Source organism: Orycteropus afer, unplaced genomic scaffold (genome assembly GCF_000298275.1).
Source record: "Orycteropus afer afer isolate SDZICR_OR568_19922 unplaced genomic scaffold, OryAfe1.0 scaffold00089, whole genome shotgun sequence".
NCBI classification, from domain to species: Eukaryota; Metazoa; Chordata; class Mammalia; order Tubulidentata; family Orycteropodidae; genus Orycteropus; species Orycteropus afer.
The window spans coordinates 3961754-3980659 of NW_006921676.1; the positions used below are offsets into that span (position 1 = coordinate 3961754).

General features: G+C 42.5%; 1 protein-coding gene across 1 annotated transcript in view; it reads left to right on the forward strand.

Moving 5' to 3' along the window:
- CUNH13orf46 (chromosome unknown C13orf46 homolog) overlaps nucleotides 1–15878 on the forward strand; it is a 41674-nt gene extending 25796 nt beyond the window's left edge. The window contains exons 2-7 of the mRNA XM_007942401.1: nucleotides 2247–2298; nucleotides 4698–4869; nucleotides 4964–5011; nucleotides 6428–6475; nucleotides 8349–8416; nucleotides 15812–15878. Of these exons, the coding sequence (XP_007940592.1) occupies nucleotides 2247–2298; nucleotides 4698–4869; nucleotides 4964–5011; nucleotides 6428–6475; nucleotides 8349–8416; nucleotides 15812–15878 (455 nt within the window). The remainder of the gene's footprint in view (nucleotides 1–2246; nucleotides 2299–4697; nucleotides 4870–4963; nucleotides 5012–6427; nucleotides 6476–8348; nucleotides 8417–15811) is intronic.
- Nucleotides 15879–18906: the final 3028 nt, after the last annotated feature.

The window sequence follows — 18906 nt, forward strand, 5'->3', positions numbered from 1 at the left end:
TTTAAGATCCCAGTTGCTACTCACCAAAGTAGGAGGTGGAACAATGTTTTATATAGTATGTTATGCCAAGTGAGCTCGATGTCCCCTGCAACTATGGTCCCAAGCCCACAGATTCAACTACTCAGTCCCTCTGAGTAGTTGGCTGTGACCAAGTAGTGACCACAACCTTCCCCTAAGGAATTTCTTGAGAGCTGACAGGTTCTAAAATCTCTGAAGAACTGCACCACTGCACTCCCACAGGGCTACCTAGAATTTCAGGTGATCTTACTCCTCACTACACAGAGGCTCATTCTTAGATCCTGAAAAAATGTTTAGGAAAATCATCTATTGTGTAACTTTAAAAAGTATCCTGATTACTTTAGCTTAATTAGTAAGGAAATTCTGCCTTGAGCACTGTGCTCTTTTAAAAGAACTATTATATCCACCCACTGTCATCTTGTCCATTCTGACTCATGAAACAACCCTGTAAATCTTTACAAAAGCACATCTTTCTCCTAGAAAGCAGCTAGTGGGTTTGAACTGCTGACCTTTTTGTTAGCAGTCCAATGCCTTAACCACTACACCATCAAAACTCCTTAAATAAGTAGATGAGATCAAACTGACAACAACTCAAAAGATTAGACAGGAAGCTGAAGGGGCAGTGAGTTTATATTAATTTGGGAGCAACAATTCAGAAAAAGGGTGCAAATGGTTGTAAAACTTGAAGAATATAATCAATGTCACTGAATTGTACATGTAGAAATTGTTGAATTAATGTACGTGCTGATGTGTATATTTTCAACCACAAAAAATAAATAATTATTATTTTAAATGTATGCTGCTTGCAAACTTCCTGGACACAAAAAACTTTATATTTCATTAAAACACAATATACCAGTAAACAGTAGTCTCCTTCTCTTTGTGATCATGGAAAATAGTTGTAACTAATGGGGCATGTGCTCTTTCCTGCCTAAATCATTAAAATGCAGTTTTACTTTAATTGTCTATTGATAATGGTTACTTAATGGGAGGCTGGGATTGAAAGGGGAGCTCTGGTAGCATAGTGCCTAAGGCACTTGACTGCTCACCAGAAGGATTGAAAGAATGCTTTTGAGTTCTCAGTTCCCTTAACCTCGAGCAAGTTTAATGAATTGACTGGATGTTTTGTTCTCTGTTACATATGGATAAAAATTCTTACTACCTGGCAATTAAGTGTTCATTTTTTAAGTGTTCATTTTTTAAGTATTCATTTTTCATGGAACAAAAACTATACTAAAAACATCCTGGCAATGATCCTAAGAGGAACCAGGAGAAATTAATAATCAAAGGTATTTTCACAAACTGATTGTGGGTTCAAGTGCTGCCTTCCTGGGACTGGGACAGGTCCCCTTTCCCATTGGCTCACATTCACCTGTGGGAGGTGGGACTCTAGGAATAGGCCATCATGAATGTCACCTCTCCTGCTTCTGCTGTGGGTTTCCAGACAATTGGTAGGACCAAGAGGAGTCTTGGTGGTGCTATAATTAGAGCATTTGTGTGCTAACCAAAAGGTTGGCAGTTTGAACCCATCAGCTGCTCCAGGGGAGAAAGATGAGGCAGTTTGCTTCCATAAAGATTTACAGCCTTGGATACTCTATGGGGCAGTTCTATCCTGTCCTATGGGGTTGCTGTGAGTTGGAATCAATTTGATGGCAGTGGGTTTGGTTTTTGAGTTGGTGGGACTAGGGAATTTAAAGAAGCTCCTCTAGGTCTTGAAGAGAAGAAGCATTTATTGCAATGGGATTTGAATATACTGAATATACAGTAGCACTGTGTCCTGCAGAAACAATTCCTGGTGTGTGATAGGGGTTTTAGTCACATGTGCAGGAGGCAGGAAGCTTGTGCTGGCTCTGTGACAGATTGGAAGGTACTGAAGCTCTAAATGTGGGTTTAAGCCTGTGTTGTGTAAGGTGCTGAAGTAATAAATTATGGAAGCGGGCACGGATGAGGGAAGAGAACCTGTCAAGATGAAAAACCAAAATTTACTTTAGTTATAAAAAAAATAGTCATTAAATTTATAACTAGGCATCACTAGTGTGCCCAAGGTGCTGTATAACCCAGGATCTGTAGCCCCAGAAGGTCCTTTCAGGCTTGTGTTGTTGGGGAGCTCACAAAAGGCAGTCCTTGGTTTCCAGCCCCAGGCTCCTCCAGGGAACCTGGCAGGACAGTTATACTAAATAGATCAAGGTAGAGAAGGCATTGACAAATATTGCTTCTTTTCTTCTCAGAATCTGAAGATCAGGGAAAAGACTCAAGAAGTGATACAGAAGATGCTGGCTGGTAAGCGAGTGTTTTGTTTTCTAGTGCTTGTTCTGCATAGAGGTAGTTTGCTGAAAATGGTGAGAACAGCTAGAAACAGTGAGTACAGGTAGTGAGGGCCAGGAACCCAGTTCAAGACTTAGGAGGGCACCAAAGGAGCCCTTGAGTGCTCAGACAGGGTGGGGGGTGAAGGGGGTCTGGGTGAGAAGTCCTCTTTATCTAGAGAAAAGCATTATCATGTAAACAGGATGACCTAATGTGGTTCTCAGTGTTGTAAATAAGCTTTCCTTTCCTCTCACCACTATCCTGAGGCAATCCCAGACTAGCTGTGTCTTGTCTTAGTTGTTGTTGTTGCTATGTGCCATCAAGTCAGACCCGACTCATAGCAACCCCTTCTTGGGTTTCTAAGGCAGTATCACTATGGAAGTAGATTGCCCAACCTTCCTTCTGAGGAGTGGCTGGTAGGTTTGAACTGCCAGCCTTCTGGTTAGCAGGCAAGTGGCTTAGAGCTGGTGTCAATTCCCAGTCTTAGCAAACAACATGACACAAACTCAGCCCAGAAGAGAAGTGTTGTCTCATTGTGGCAGATGCTGGGACCTCACCAGAGGGTTCATTTGTTCAGGGAGGTTTTGATATATAACTCATAAACCCACTGCCATCGAGTTGATCTCAACTCAGAGATCCTATAGGACAGAGTAGAACTGCCCCGTAAGGTTTCCAAGGCTGTAAATCTTTATGGAAGCAGACTGCCTCATCTTTCAACCACAGAGCAGGTGATGGGTTCAAACTGGTGATCCTTTGGTTAGCAGCTGAATGAATTACCCACTATGCCACCAAAGCTCCTTTGGTGGCACAATGCCTAAGGTATTTGACTGCTAATCAGAGGGTTGGTGGTTGAAATCCACTAGGTGCTCCGTGGAAGGAAGATTGGGGAATCTGCTTCAGTAATAATTTACTGCCTTGGAAATCCAATGGGGGTCACCATGAGTTGAAATCTACTCGATGGCGGTGGATTTGGGTTTGGTTTGTGGCTGTAAATATAACCAAATCCACAATTTTTAAAAAATCTTTTTAAAATTATTTTAAGAAGGGAAGCATGGGGCAGAGACCTAGACAGAGAATACCTCATTGAGAGTGCTGTTGTCTTTTTGTCCTGCCAGGTCCTCATGTCTCATTAGCTTTACTTCTGCATGTTTCCCTTAACTGCTTCCCCAACCATCCACCCTCCTACCATCAAGAAGGACTTAAAAAAAAATTGAATTACCCAAGAATTTTTCTCAAGTACTAACAAAAATGATTCACTAGCATCCTGGGCAAGCCATGGGATATAAGTCACTCTTGTTCATAAATGGTTCCTTTTGGCTGGAGACCAAGAAGGGAATTGGCCACCAAAAAAATCATTAAAAGTACAGTCAATGGATAAAATGAGTTAAGTGCTCATGTGTCAGTGTCAAGCAAGGAATCTTTTCCCTGCAGAGTTTAAAGAAATGATGATATCCAGTAAAGGACAACATTGAGCAGGGAAGACTCCATACATTTATGGTGGCACTGCTGTACTATATACTCATGTTGACTAACTCAAGAGCCAACCACCATCCAAAAATGAGCCCCAGTGATGATACTGGGAGAAGTCCCCTACCATCTTTGCCTTGTCACACATTTTCCTTGCTCCTGAATGTACCAGACAAACTGCTGTCAGGACAAGGGTGTAACCCAGTTTGGTATGAGTAACAGCAGAACCAACAACAGAATCCACCCAAACCCATTGATTCACATGGTTCCATTTGGTATCCATTTAGACTGAGTTGTATATTTGCTGCAAAAGTGAGCACATTTTCTTTCCAGATTTTGGTTCTGTGAGCAAGATGAGACATTGCTTTTTGAAATAAACCCTGGATAGCTCTAAATAAATTAGTCACCAGTCCAGAATTGGGCAGCACATTTATTTAGGAGAAGTTTCTCCAAAAGAAATGGGTCACCAAAAGGAGGCAAGAAGGCCAGGCTTGTCCATGCAAGCAGGGTCTTTATCAATCAGATTGTCTATATTAACATAAAGGAGATCTGGTGGTGCAATGGCTAAGTGCTCAAATGTTAAGCAAAACAAATCAGTGGTTTGAATCTACCAGTGACTCCATAGGCAAAAGGACCTAGTGATATGCTCCTGTAAACATTTCAGTGCTAGGGAACCCAACGAGGCAGTTGTTTTCTGTCACATGGGCTCACTATGAGTCAGAATTGACTCTACAGCACACAACAACAAATACCAACATAAGGTCGTCATCATGGGCTCAAGGGCTTGTCCTAGAGGTTTCCAACTCCCAGCACAGGGAAATAAGCATCAAGAGGAAGAACTGACATTGTCTTTAAACTATCTCCTCAGGAGATCCATTCCATTCCATTCTTGTCCACTTCTCCTATAGTCAGACAAGTGCAGAGGAAGACAAAAAGGAAAAGATCCAGGAAATCCTGGGAATGTTGGACCATGGTGGTGAAAAAGTAGGACCAGAAGTTGAAAACAGTGACTCAGAGACTAGTGCTAAGGAGGAGCAGGAGGAAGAAGAGGACATAGACAAAAGCACTAAAGAGGCCACGGTCAGGCAATATTTGTTTAATATCTAATCACTTTTGTCCCTTTAGGTTAGAGTCCTACCTTTATTTACCTGTTTGATCTTCCTTTGGTGTACAGGAACAGGAGCTGGCATCCATTAAACTAGATGACTTTCTGGAAACAGAGGCAAGATCTTTTTACTTTAGTAATAGAAGTAAGATGGGTAAGTTTGTCCAGGCACAAGTCCTGCCCAAAAAGAGCTTTCTGTGGACACATGATCTCAAGGGGTCAACGCAGCAGAGCACATCCTGTAGAACTAGACCAAGCTCTATGCTTAGAGAAGCTTCAGGTGTCAAATTCTGTGCTTCTTTGGCCTGATCCATGAGACATCCAAATCCTAGCTTGCCAAACAGTGCAGTAACTAAAGATGTGTGTTGGGTCCTGAAGGGGAGTGACAGTCAGCTTGACCTTGGCCCAGAAAAACACTCTCATGTCCACATACCATTATGTATTGTCTGTAGAAACATATACACATCAGGGCTGTATTAGGAATACTCTCAGGGCACTTCATGAGGGAAGGTGGCTTTTATTCTCCTTCCCAAGGGAATAAAAAAGGGTGACATAGTAGGACACATTTTTTACCAGGAAGCAATAACTGGCAATAGATCATCCTTGGTGTGAGTCCAGGGATTCTGGGAAGTCCCTTATCCATCCCCAATGATCTCCCTTCCCTTGGTGCTGACTAAAATTAGAAATACACTCTGCGCTGAGCCAAGATTCCCAATCAGAGACCTTAAAATAGGGACACACTGAGCTTCTCAGGCCACTAACATCCTAGCATGAGTTTTTAACCAGCTTAGTGGAGAATGGGGCCCACAGGTAGGGTTTTGGAGGAAGTCTCCAAGTTTTGCCCTATTAAGCAGTTCTGGAAAGCTGAGCAGTCTACTTGCGCAGTGATACTGCTTCAGAAACCCAAGGAGGGGTCGGTATGAGTAGGATCCGACTTGATGGCAGTGAATTTTTTTTGAAGAAGAATAGGAGCTGTGGTGTTGTAATACCTAAGGCATTTGACTGCTAACCAGAAGGATGGTGGTTCAAACCCACCAGCTACTCCTTGGAAGGAAGACTGGACAATCTACTTCTGTAGAGACACCTCCTTGGAAACCCAAGGAGGGGTCACTATGAGTCAGAACTGACTTGACGGCAGTGAGCTTGGAGTTTGGTTTGGCAGAAGAATGGAGAGACTGTCATAGCTCTAGGCATTGAGCTGCCCCCCGGAGGCACCATCCCACAAAGACACAAGTGGAGGAGACCCTCTGCGTTCAAAGGCATCTGATGGCAGATGGAGTAGGGAGACTATTATATTCCTCCCTCTTGCTCTTCTGCTAGCACTGGTCCTATGGACACCTCACTCTGTACTTTGCCATTAGTGTTTTACTTGGGCTTTCCAGTAACTTCCCACCACACACTGTCAGTGTCTGATGAACCTACTGGTAATTGCCCAGACCCAGGTGGCCCCTAGGGCCAGAGGCCCACTACCTCTCCCATCAAGTCTGCTTTCTTTTGTATTGTCACCCAAGCTTCTTTGCTTTCCATTCACAGAAACCATCTACATTTGTGGAGATTGATCTAGGAGACCTCACTGAAGAGGTAAAGACAAAACTCTTTATAAAGAAAGCCAAACCACCTACTAGAGAAAGTACTTGTGCTGTCCAGGCTGGGCTTTTTCTGGGAACATGCTGTTGTCCCATAGTGCATGTATTGGAGGGTGATATAGAGACCTGTAAACAGCCAACACCAAGAGAGAGATCTGTGGTAGTCAGGATTGGCTTTAGGGGGCAGGAGGAGGAAACTTGCTGCCCCTTCTTTGCCCTCTCCCACTCCAACCTGCACACACACTGGCATCTACCCAGACTCTAGCTCCTAGTCCTTGACCCTTAGCATGCCCATTGACCTCAAGGGCCTCTTCTGGCATCATGCTGGAGTGGTGGAAATGGTCGGCCTAGGAATTGAGAGACTGGTTCCAGGTTCTGCTCTGCCAGTAAATGTTCCAATAAGCCATTGCTCCTTCCAGTACATCCATAAAATGAACCTCATAGTAGTACCTACATCACAGGGTTGATTTGTAAAGCACTCAAAGCAGTTCCTGGTATACAAAAAGCATCAAGTATTAGCTATCATCATCATCATCACAAATATTCTAGAATCTTATTCCTCTAATGCTTTGCTATAGTGGGCATTCATCTTTTTGGAGATTTTTTTTTTTTTTTTAATGGTGATTTGGGTGAAAGTTTACAGAGCAAATTCACTTTCCATACAGGAGCTCACATACACTTTGTCTCATGACATTGAGTACGATTTACCACAATGCAACAGCTCCCCTCCCACTTCTTCCCCATAGTTACCTCTTCCCTGTGTCCTTCCCTCCACACACTCCTGCCCCCTGAGCTATGTCCCTGTGCATATGCAGCCCTTCTATTCTCCCATAATTGTTTTCTCTGAGGAGTGTATCTACCTAGTGTAAATGTTCACCTTATATGCCTGTCTTTTGTTTGGCTGGAAGCCACAGGTGTGGGTTCAATTCCAGACCTGAAGGGCAGCCAGGGACCATAGTCTCAGGGGTTCCACCAGACTCTATCAGACCAGCAAACCTGGTCCCTTTTTTTTCCCCCCAAATGATTTGAGCTTTGTTCCACATCGTTCTCCCACTCTATCCAGGATCTCCTACATAGATGCCCCTCTGAGTGTTTGACAGTGGTAGCTGGGCACCACCCAGTTGTTCTGGTCTCATAGTTGTATAGGCTGAGGATCACATGGTGTACCAGTTACCTGGACTAATTGTTTCCATGAATCTTTGGTTTTCTTCATTCTTTGCTCTGGACAAGGAGCGACCCATCATTGCATCTAGATGGCTGCTTGCAAGCTTTTAAGATCACAGTCACTACTCACCAAAGTAGGACGTGGAACAATGTTTTGTGTAGTATGCTATGCCAATTGAACTTGATGTCCTCTGTTACTGTGATCCTGAACCCACAGGTCCAACTACTGGCTATTTTTGGAGACTTTTTGAAGTTTTTTTCTTGACAAGTTTAAGCTTCTGCCTGGAGGTCAGTTTTTGCCAAACAGTCTGTCTAATTTTTTCCCCTCAGAACATGTATAAAGTAAAGAGAGTAGATTATTAACTCACCTCATAGAGCTAGATACAGAAGCACCTTGTTTTCTAATGATTGAAGGAGGGTCAAAAAGCCAGTGGCAGAGTCAGGACTCAAGATCCCAGATTTCCCAATTTATAGATCTCCTAATTTACAATCCAGGGGTCATGGAGAACCAAACCAAGGATCTAGTTTCTTGGTCAGGATCCTGTAATTGGAATATTCCACTCAGCAGTCCCTTATTTGGTGGGAGGAAGCTCAGAATCAATGCAGTCTCTGTGAGCCTCCTGACCATGTCTGAGTCTGATTCTTGGGCTCTGATCCTCACTCCTGTTTCCCTGTCCCTGAACTGCTCCTGCTCCTCCTCACAGGTAGTTGCATGTGCTGTGAAAGAAGAGAAACGGTCCCAGATGGACATTGGAGATTTGTCTGAAGACGAGTAAGTGATGCTTCTAGTCAACACTTGATAGTGGTGGTGGGAAGTGCATTTTCTCTACCATAGATTCTGGTACGCCTACAGTATCTTATGCATAGAGGGAAGAACATGAGGCAACTTGGCTTCTCCTCTTCTCACTGGGCTCATGTGGAGACCTAAGATTGTATACTGGCTAGAGGAGGGTGTCTAACTTGGAATTGAGTCCATGGCCCAACAACTCAGGGACAACTCACACAAGACAAGCTTTAGTCATCCCATTAGGCAGACTGTCATTCCTTATCCCATTGGCTAGCAATGTAGCTAAAATATAATGGAGGGAGAGCAGGGGAAGAAGGAAAGAAAGTGAAGAGCAAAGTATAATCTACATGAGCTGTGCCAGCTTCTCCAGTTTGGATTTTTTGTGGTGGAAGCCACAGATTGTTTCCTCTGCTGGGCAGTGGGACAGCTCCTCACACATGGCTGGTGTCTTAGTTATCTAGTGCTGCTATAACAAAAATAACACAAGTGGGTGGCTTTAACAAACAGAAATGTATTTTCTCACAGTTCATGAGTCTAGAAGTTCAAATTCAGGGTGCTGGCTCTAGAGGAAGGCTTTCTCTGTCAGCTCTTGAAGAAAGTTCCTTGTCTCTTCTGAGTTCCTGCTCCTGGGCAACTTTCATGTGGCTTGGTGTTTCTATTTCCCCATCTCTGTTTGCCAGCTTGCTTATTTAATTGCTTTTATATTTCAAAATAGATTGACTCAAGACATACCCTACACTAATCCTGCCTCATTAATATAACAAAGAAAACCCATTCCTGAATGGAATTATAACCACAGGCATAGAGGTTAGAATTTCCAACACATTGGGAGACACAATTCAATTTATAACAGAATGGTCTGCAAAGTGAACCATTCTTACAGTGGGCATCCCAGGAGCAACTGGGCACAGGCTGGAGATGAGCCAATACTCAAGTTAGGGAGGAAACTTTTTTTCTGACTTTACTTACATCCTTTTCAGGGTGGAGATTGAGTAGGACTAGGAAAGGGCCAAGACTTCCTGAGACCCTGGGGTCTCCAAGACTATAAAGAAGGATGTTAGGAGCTACCTACTGAAGGAACCAACCAAAAAACCAAACCCACTGCTGTAGAGTCATATTCGACTCATAGCGACCCCTCCTTGGGTTTCCAAGGTGGTATCACTATGGAAGTAGATTGCCCAACCTTTCTTCTGAGGAGTGGCTGGTGGATTTGAACCACCAGCCTTCTGGTTAGCAATCAAATGAAGGAACTCATGTATATGTTTTGTCCTATTTTAAACAATACAGAGAAGTGTAAATAAGAAAATAGCAGTTATCCAAATTCCTTCCACACAGAATGAACAAGTATTAATACTCTGTCATATTTATTTACCAAATCAAAAACCAAACTCACTGCTGTTGAGTAAATTCAACTCATAGCAACCCCTCCTTGGGTTTCTGAGGCCCAATCTTCCTTCCAAGGAGTGGCTGGTGGGTTTGCAGTCAAATTTCTTAGGCACTATGCCACCAGAGCACCTATATTTTTTAAAAAATATATAAATAAATGAATAAAATATTTATTGACAGATTTTTAAAAAAGAAAAAAATAACTCTATTGATTTTGTAAAAATGATTCATGGTCATTTTAAATAACTCAGCATAGAATAATAGAACAAAGAGAAAGTTTCAAGATTATCCTACATCCTACCTTTTAGAAATAATGATAGCCAAGACAAGATGCCTATCATTTTTGATGTACGTGTCTACACAGAGCAAAGGCTGGCTCAGCAGACACACAGGCAAATGTACTTATAAAAATGGGATCATTCCATACATGCTATTTTTCTAGATTACTGCCTTTGAAAATTTATAGCATCAGACTTTACCATTTTGCAACAGTTGATGAATTATTGTTGCTATTTTACTACTTTTTCTCAGTTTGTTATGTATTGGAGGAGAGAAATTCTATAAGGAAGTCTTATTCCATTTCAACCCCAAAGTTCCCACATCCATGTGGATCTCTACTTATATAGCAAAGCCATATATGATTTTACAAAATATCAAGATTATTCTATCACACTCTCAACTCTAGGTCTAAAATTGGTACCTCTTTTCCACTAAAAGCTTTGTTTTTCTTATTCTCTTCTTAATGGTCATTTCCTTTCATGGAAATTGTGATAAATTAAGCCAGATTGTATCACTTGATTGGCTTGTTTTCTGATCTGGGGGCTGAACAAGCCCAGTATCCGACGCTCTCATGGTCTATGTAACTCTCTTTCATGACTCAGTGCTCTTTTCCACTTGAGACCACATTTCCTTGTCAGACAGGAAGTGTGTTCATAGGAAACAAGTTCTTGGCACCTTTCATCCCACTAAGATGCAGATGAGCCAGGAGTCATACCTCATATTTAGAAAACACTCTGTAACTTAGATGCTTTTTCATTCCTTGTCTCAGTTTGACCCTCACCAGGACCCTGTGAGAGGGAGGTGACAAATACCAGTTTTGTGTCCATTTTGTAGATGAAGAAATGGAGTTTTAGTAACTTATAGAAGGTCACTTAGCACAGAAATGGCAGGAGCAGCTGTTGACCCCAGACCTCGGGACACAACTCTTTCCTCTGAGCCAAGATGCTTCTCCTCCATGTTGAAAACAATCGCCCACCCCACAATCACTACTCAGAGGAAAGTCTACTGGTTGGGAGGAAGATGTTTTACTGTTTCAAATAACTTTTCCCAACTTCTTTACACACAGTTTCCCTCTGGGAAAAAGCCCTTCTAACAATATCTTGGTTTGACTCTATAACGTTTCACCACTTTCAATTGCTAGAATAATTCGATTCAAGTAATTGAGACTTGGTCCTATTCGTTTAAAAAATAGCTTCACTCTCAGATGCAAATACCCCTTCTTCCATCTCTCTGGGAAAATTCTAACTGCTTGGAGTGGATGGGGGAATGGAGAGAGAGGTTTGGCTTCTCCCCCATCTTCTAGGTCTCAACTCTTCCAGAATTGATGTGCAGGGATTAGGGATAAGGGAGAAAGATTATCTTAACTGATTGCATGAAGGCAAGAAGAAGGATTCTGGCTTTACTCTGAATCCGTCTGATGCTAGTGGGCTCTGCTGGAGTGGACACATCCTCATGGTTGGGTGTGTGGTTTTCTTGAGGCAGTGTCCAGTTTCACCCAAGCCAATTCTGACACTGAAGACCTCCTAGTGGTACCTGCCTCAAAGGCCTTCTCTATGCAGGATAGCCCATTACTTGGTCAGTGTTCCTTGGGAACCCAGTGTCCATGTCTCTCCATGAACTCCCATGTTCCCTGCATTAAGTCACAAGAATCACTGAGGTCCTCCTGAACCCACTCTGAAGGAAGACTGAAATGGAATGGAGATTGCTTCTGTATTCTTTCCAGGCACACCTTTCCCTCAGGCCTTACTAGTGAGGACCATCCTTGGGCCTTCTGCATGCTAAAATTTCCAAATAAGAAATGAGCATCAGATGCAGGTTCAAACTGGTCCCAAACTCCAACATACACATGTCACCTAGCTTTAAGGAAGGGAAGTATCCTCTTGCATGGACAACAGCCTCTCTTTCTGTTGTCCTCTAGCTACATTAAACAGTGGATGTAGTAGGCCTCTCTCTGGAATCTCTCGACTTCTTTTGTCCTCGGCTTTGGCCCTTAGCAGTTCTGGGGTAATACATAAAGTCACATTCAACCACCTAGTACAATAGAAGTAAGTTAAAGAAAATTAGAGAAGCCTTCTCTTTGAGTCTTCCTGTTCTGATCTTATATGCTTCTAACATTGCTAATTTCTCATTATACACATGGTTTGCTATGTGGCCTTCTTATTTTACTTAAGAGAAATCCAAAATGCTGAGAAATCAACTAATTTTATCCAAGATCACCCTGCTTAACAACAAAGGAAGACAAAGATCTATCAAGCTCATGAAGATGTTCAATAAATGTGTGCAGTGCAGGAGGCACTAACTCATTTAGGCCAAGAAATTTGGAAGATGAGGACCTTGCCAACTGACTGGAAGAGATCCATATTTGGGCCCATTCCAAAGAAAGGTGATCCAACAGAATGCAGTAATTATCAAACAATATCATTAATACCATATGCAAGTATTTTCCTGAAGATAATTTAAAAACAGGTGCAGCAATATATTAGGAAATGCCAGAAATTCAAGTTGGATTCAGAAGAGGATGTGAAATGAGGGATATCACTGCTGATGTCAGATGCATCTTGGCTGAAAGCAAAGAATACCAGAAAGATATTTACCTGTGTTTTATTGACTATGCAAACACTTTTGAATGTATGGTTCATAATAAATTATGGATAACACTTCAAAGAATGGGAATTCCAGAACATTTAATTGAGCTCACGAGGAAACTGTACATAAACCAAGAAGCAGTCATTTGAACAGAACAAGGGGACACTGGTTTAAAATCAGGAACCAGGTGTGTGTCAGGGTTGTATCCTTTCACCATACTTACCCAATCTGTGTGCTAGGCAAATAATCTGAGAAACTAGACTATATGAAGAACATCAGGACTGGATGAAGACTCAGTAACAACCTGTGATATGCAAATGACACACCTTGCTTATTGAAAGTGAAGAAAACTTGAAGCACTTACTGATGAAGATCAAAGACTGTTAACCAGAAGGCTGGCAGTTCAAACCCACGAGCCACTCTTCAAAAGGAAGATTGGGCAATATACTTCTGTAGTGACACTGCTTGGAAATCCAAGGACGGCTCTCTAGGAGTCAGATCTGACTTGTTGGCAGTGAGTTTGTTTTTTTTAATAAAGAAAACAAAAATCCTTACAATATCATGCTGAATGGAGAAAAGATTGAAGTTGTCAAGGATTTCCTTTCACTTGGATTCATAATCAACACCCATTGAAGCAGCAGTCAAGAAATCAAATGATGTTATAGCTTTGGACCAACCTGCTGCAAAAGACCTCTTTGAGGTGTTAAAGAGTAAAAGATGTCACTTTGAAGACTAAGGTGCACCTGACACAAACTATGGTATTTTCAATAGTCTCATATGCATGTGAGAGATGAACAATGAATAAAGAAGACTGCAGAATTGATGCATTTGAATTGTGGCATTAGCAAGGAATATTGAATGTATCATGGCTTGCTAGAAGAATGAACAAATCTGTCTTAGCGAAAGTACAGCCAGAATGCTCTTTAGAAGTGAGGATGGCCAGACTTCATCTACCTACTTTGGTCATGCTGTCAGAAGGGACTAGTCCCCAGAGAAGGATATCAAGCTTGGTAAAGTAGAGGGTCAGCAAAAAAGTGAGAAGACCCTCAATGAGGTGGATTGACACAGTAGTTGCAACGATAGGCTCAAGCACGCCAATTGTGAGGATGACACAGGACCAGGCAGTATTCCATTCTGTTGTACATAGGGTCGTTATAAGTTATTTATTTGATAGCGGCTGACAAAAATAACATCAAGGACACACTCTACACCAGTCATTTTCACACATATGAGCTCATAAACTACTCATGACTCAGCAGGAGAAATCTCATTTTGTGTTTTTGCTGTGAAGTCAATTGCCAAGGCCACACAATTAAGTAGGGAAACAGATTTGCACTGAGGGCTCTTTCCAATGCAATCTGCAAAAGACGTTTTGCATCCATCCTTCTCTAATATCCAGTCCTCCTTGCCCTCCTTCCCTTCTACCTGCTCCTCTCAGCACCTTTCCCACTCCTTTTCTTTCAGTTCTTCCAGGGCTCTGCCTATATGATCCTTTGGTAAAACAGCCTGATAGATATTAGACTGCTGCTCCTACTATGCAGTTCTCATAGCTATCAATGAGGCAGAGAATTTCCTGTTTTGCTTTTACTGTTGGAAACCAAGTGACTTATTGATTGGGTGCTTTGCTAAGGGATTGCCAGGTGCCATTTCTAGTATATTCATTTTGAAAACCAGAAATCTATGAGTGTGTGGGTAAAAACATGCAAAATCATTGACCTCTCTCATTGCTTTCTAATTCTCTGTTGAATTTTTGATAATCTTGAGTCATATAGGATTTTGAGGTTCTGTTCTTAACCACCAACTTTGAAGACTTTGCCTGACATAAGAATAAGAGAGATTCACCCATAAAAATCCATCACCAAACCTTATACTCCTGCTTTGAGGATATAGCCTTGAACTTCACCTTTTTCACTGGAAATGAGAAATACAGCAAATTGTCTATGTCCAAATATGATTGGTTTACCTCGTTTTCCCTTTCAATTGTAGAATTTATTTGCTGTTTTAAGGAAATAGTTTTTAATGCAAATGGACTGGTTGTATAATTCTGAAGTGGCAGAAGTCAATGGATCTGACTCCTTCAGCCTTCAGAGATGAATCCCTCATGCCCCCTCTGAAGAGGAGGTGGCTGCTATGAGATATTTACTTAGGAGGCCCTGGGCTTCCACCACCTTGGAGCTGCAGCTGTGCCAGAATGCCTGCCAGGCAGGTCCAGTGCCAGAACACAAGCCCTTGGCAGATGGAGGAAGCACTGCAGGAAAGGATGGGCATCTGCAGCTGGCAAGGAGCCCCTCCATGTGGACCCTGGCTCTCTACAGATGCCTGACAGCAGGGTTCTGTTTCCCCAGATCTTCTGTTTGTTTCACTCCTCTATTCACTTACAATCTCAGTTTTCCTCAAAGCTGAGAATTCTTCAGAGCTTAGGAGAATTCTTCTTAAGAATTATCTTTCTAGGCCTTGCCACTAGGACCTCATTCAGATTGTGGGTATCTTGACACTCACGATGTAGCTGCCTATTTGCTAGCCAGTTGGGTGGCTTTGGCATGGAGCCATGATGATTCCAGTAAAGAGAACTAGGGAGTCATTACCTCATCCTGGGGGCAGACTTGGTTGGAAATAGAAAATTCCAGAGACCACACCACAGGGAAAATAAACACAGGCCTATGAGAGAGAGAGGGGAGGATGTTTTAGAAATGGTACAAGACTGGGAATTGGCAAATTATCTCTGCTATCTGATAACTGTAACGTTGGAGTCAAGTCTTCTCCAGATTGTGTCGCAGTTCTTCATCTTTGAGATGAAGGATCTGGCTCAATCTGTTTCCCCTGGGACCCTTCTGGATTATGCCTTCTAAGGCCAAAGGACATCCAGGCAGGCTGAAGAGAAATAAGACAGCTGACCTAGAAGAATGGCTGACTTTGCATAGGATCTGATTTTATGTGCAAAACTGTAAAGGTGTCTCCAGCTGGCAAGTCCTTGACTTCCCATCAGCTTGATAAAATGGAGTCCAGTAGAGGTTAAGGAGGTGCTTGGGCTCTGTTATTAACGCATCACCAACAGAGTAGACCATAGGCTACTCAGGCCAAGGAATCATCCATTCCTCACTACTTATCTTTTTCCCCTTTGGCTTCCAGGGCAAGAATCAGCTGGGTATGCTGTATTCCATACTCAACTAAAAAGAAGACAAAGGAAAGTGCATAGCCATCCCCAGGAGAAGGTAATTAGCACTTGGAGAAGCACGGATGGAGCCATAATGTACTTTTAAGAGAAAGAGTGATGGAAGGAGTTGGGGTATGACAGAGAAAAATAGAGAGGGTGGTTAGGCCATCCATCTGATCCTTAACCTTCCTCTCAGTCTTCTTGTGTCCTGCCCAAGACCTTCCCTATTTGGCCAATAACCAAGGTGTCCTTTTCTGTCTCAGACAGAACAAAGAATGAAGGAAACAGACAAATACTTTATTCTAGGGATACTCTGACCCCTGAGAATATACCACTCAAACCTGTAGGAGTGGGGACTCAGGGGCACCATATGGTGACACCAAATGTAAATTGTATTTAAAAACCATTGAATGGGTGGGTGAGTGATAATGCCATCTTTTTTTTTTAAAGAAATAGGTAACAATTTCCAATTCAATAATTTTCACATGTATAATTCAGTGACATAATGTGATATTTTTAAAAGACAAAATGAGTAAGTTAACCAAATAATTTCCTCTTTCCCAGCCCAGCTTGAGCAATTTCATATCCTTTCTTTTTGTCTTCTTGAGATATGAAATGGTAAAATGAGGAACTAATATTACCTCAAAAACACAAGTGTAATGATTATTTAGCCTTACATAGGTCGTGTAGAAGATGACACCATCTGATAGCAAAGCATGATAGTATAAAAAAAGTAAAAGCTAGTAGCTGAGAAAAAGAGAAAGAGGTTGAGTCTATTCCATTTCATGACGATCCCATGTGTCTAGCAGTAGAATTTCTCTGTGAGTTTTTCAATGACTGATCTTTCAGGGATATGTTGGCAGACTTTTTTTCCAAGGTGTCTCTGGCTGGATTCGAACTACCAACCTTTTGGTTAGTAGCTAAGTGCATAACCATTTGCACCACCAAGAGACAGCCCTAATGGATCCTGTAAATACCAAGGAAAAAAATTACAGAGGATACAGTACCTCTCTGGAGGCAGAGGCAAGAAGAACACATTGGTACCAGAAGGTGGGAACTAGAAGTTTTGGTTGGAGGGTCAATTATTTCTTCAAATTTTTATTGTGCTTTGGGTGAAAGTTTACAGAGCAAATTCACTTTCCATACAGCAGCTCACATACACTTTGTCTCATGACATTGACCACAATTTACCACAATGCAACAGCTCCCCTCCCACTTCCTCTCCATAGTTACCTCTTTCCTGTGTCCTTCCTTCCTGTGTACTCCTGCCCTCCGAGCTGTTTCCCTGTGCCTATACAGCCCTTCTATTCTCCCATGATTGATCTCTCCAAGGATTGTATCTACCTTATGTAAATGTTCAGTTCATATGCCTGTCTTTTGTTCGGCTGGAAGCCATAGGAGTGTGTTCAATTCCAGACCCAAAAGGCATCTAGGAGCCATAGTCTCAGTGATTCCATCAAGCTCTATCAGACTAGCAAACTAGTCCCCCCCCCTTTTTTTAATGATTTTGAGTTTTGTTCCACATTGTTCTCCCACTCTATCTAGGATCTCCTACAGAGATCCCCCTCTGAGTGGTTGACAGTGGTAGCTGGGCACCATCTGGTTCTTCTAGTCTCATAGTCATATAAACTGAGGATCGCATGGTGTACCAGTCACTTGGACTAATTGTTTTCACATGTCTTTCTCTCTCTCTCTCTCTCTTTTCTTTCTTTCTTTCTTTTTTTTAAATTGTGATTTGGGTGAAAATTTACAGAGAAAATTCACTTTCCATACAGCAGTTCACCTATACTTTGTCTCATGACATTGACCACAATTTACCACAATGCAACAGCTCCCCTCATACTTCCTCCCAATAATTACCTCTTCCCCGTGTCCATCCCTCCATGCCCTCCTGCCCCCTGAGCTGTCTCCCGGTGCATAAGCATCCCTTCCTTCTCCCATGATTGTTCTCTCCAAGGAGTGTATCTACCTCAGGTAAATGTTCAACTCATATGCTTGTCTTTTGCTTGGCTGGAAGCCACAGGTGTGGGTTCAATTCCAGACCTGATGGGCAGCTGGGGGCCATAGTCTCAGTGGTTCCACCGGCTCTATCACAGACCAGCAAACCTGGTCCCCACCCCCCTTTTTTTTCTCCAAATGATTTTGAGTTTTGTCCACATTGTTCTCCCTCTCTATCCAGGAATTTCAGCAGATCTGTAGCAGCTCCTACATAGATCCCCTTCCAAGTGGTTGACATTGGTAGCCAGGCACCATCTGGTTCTTCTGGTCTCATAGTCATATAGCCTGCAGATTGGATGGTGTACCAGTCGCTAGGACCGATTGTATCCATGAGTTTTTGGTTTTCTTCATTCTTCTATGCTCTGGACCCATCGTTGCATCTATATGGCAGCTTGCAAGCTTTTAAGATCCCAGTATATCTTAAGTAAGATCCTCCTACTCACCAAAGTAGGAGGTGGAACACGTTTTGTGTAGTATGTTATGTCAATTGAGCTTGATGTCCCCTGCGACTATGGTCCTGAGCCCACATACTTGGTTCCTCTGGGTAGCTGGCTATGACGAAGCAGTGACTACCACCTTGCCTCTTGTCAGCTCTACTATGTTTGTTGTTGTTGCTGTTATGTGTCATGAGTTGGACCCGACTCATAGCGATGCCTCCTTGGGTTTCCAAGGCAGTATAATTATGGAAGTAGATTGCCCCATCTTCCTTCTGAGGAGCTGTACTATACACCTGGGAATTCAGATCATACACATAAACTTATAGGACTGTTGTCTCCCAACCCTATACACGTTCTTGGGTACACCCCACTTCATAGACACACCTACTAGTTCAGCCTGTCCACCTGTCTATCCACCCATCTATCCACCCGTATACCCATGTTTGCTTTCATTGACAACACAGTACTATATGTGCAAAAAGGTTCATCTTTGTTGTCAGTACCTCTCATGTACCTCTCTATGTCTTTCTCTTCCTCAATGACACCATATTGATCACTCACACTTGGTACATTGCCCTTCTCTTCACCTCAATCAATACTTATCTCTATCTAACAGTGTTCCCTCCCTCCCCTCC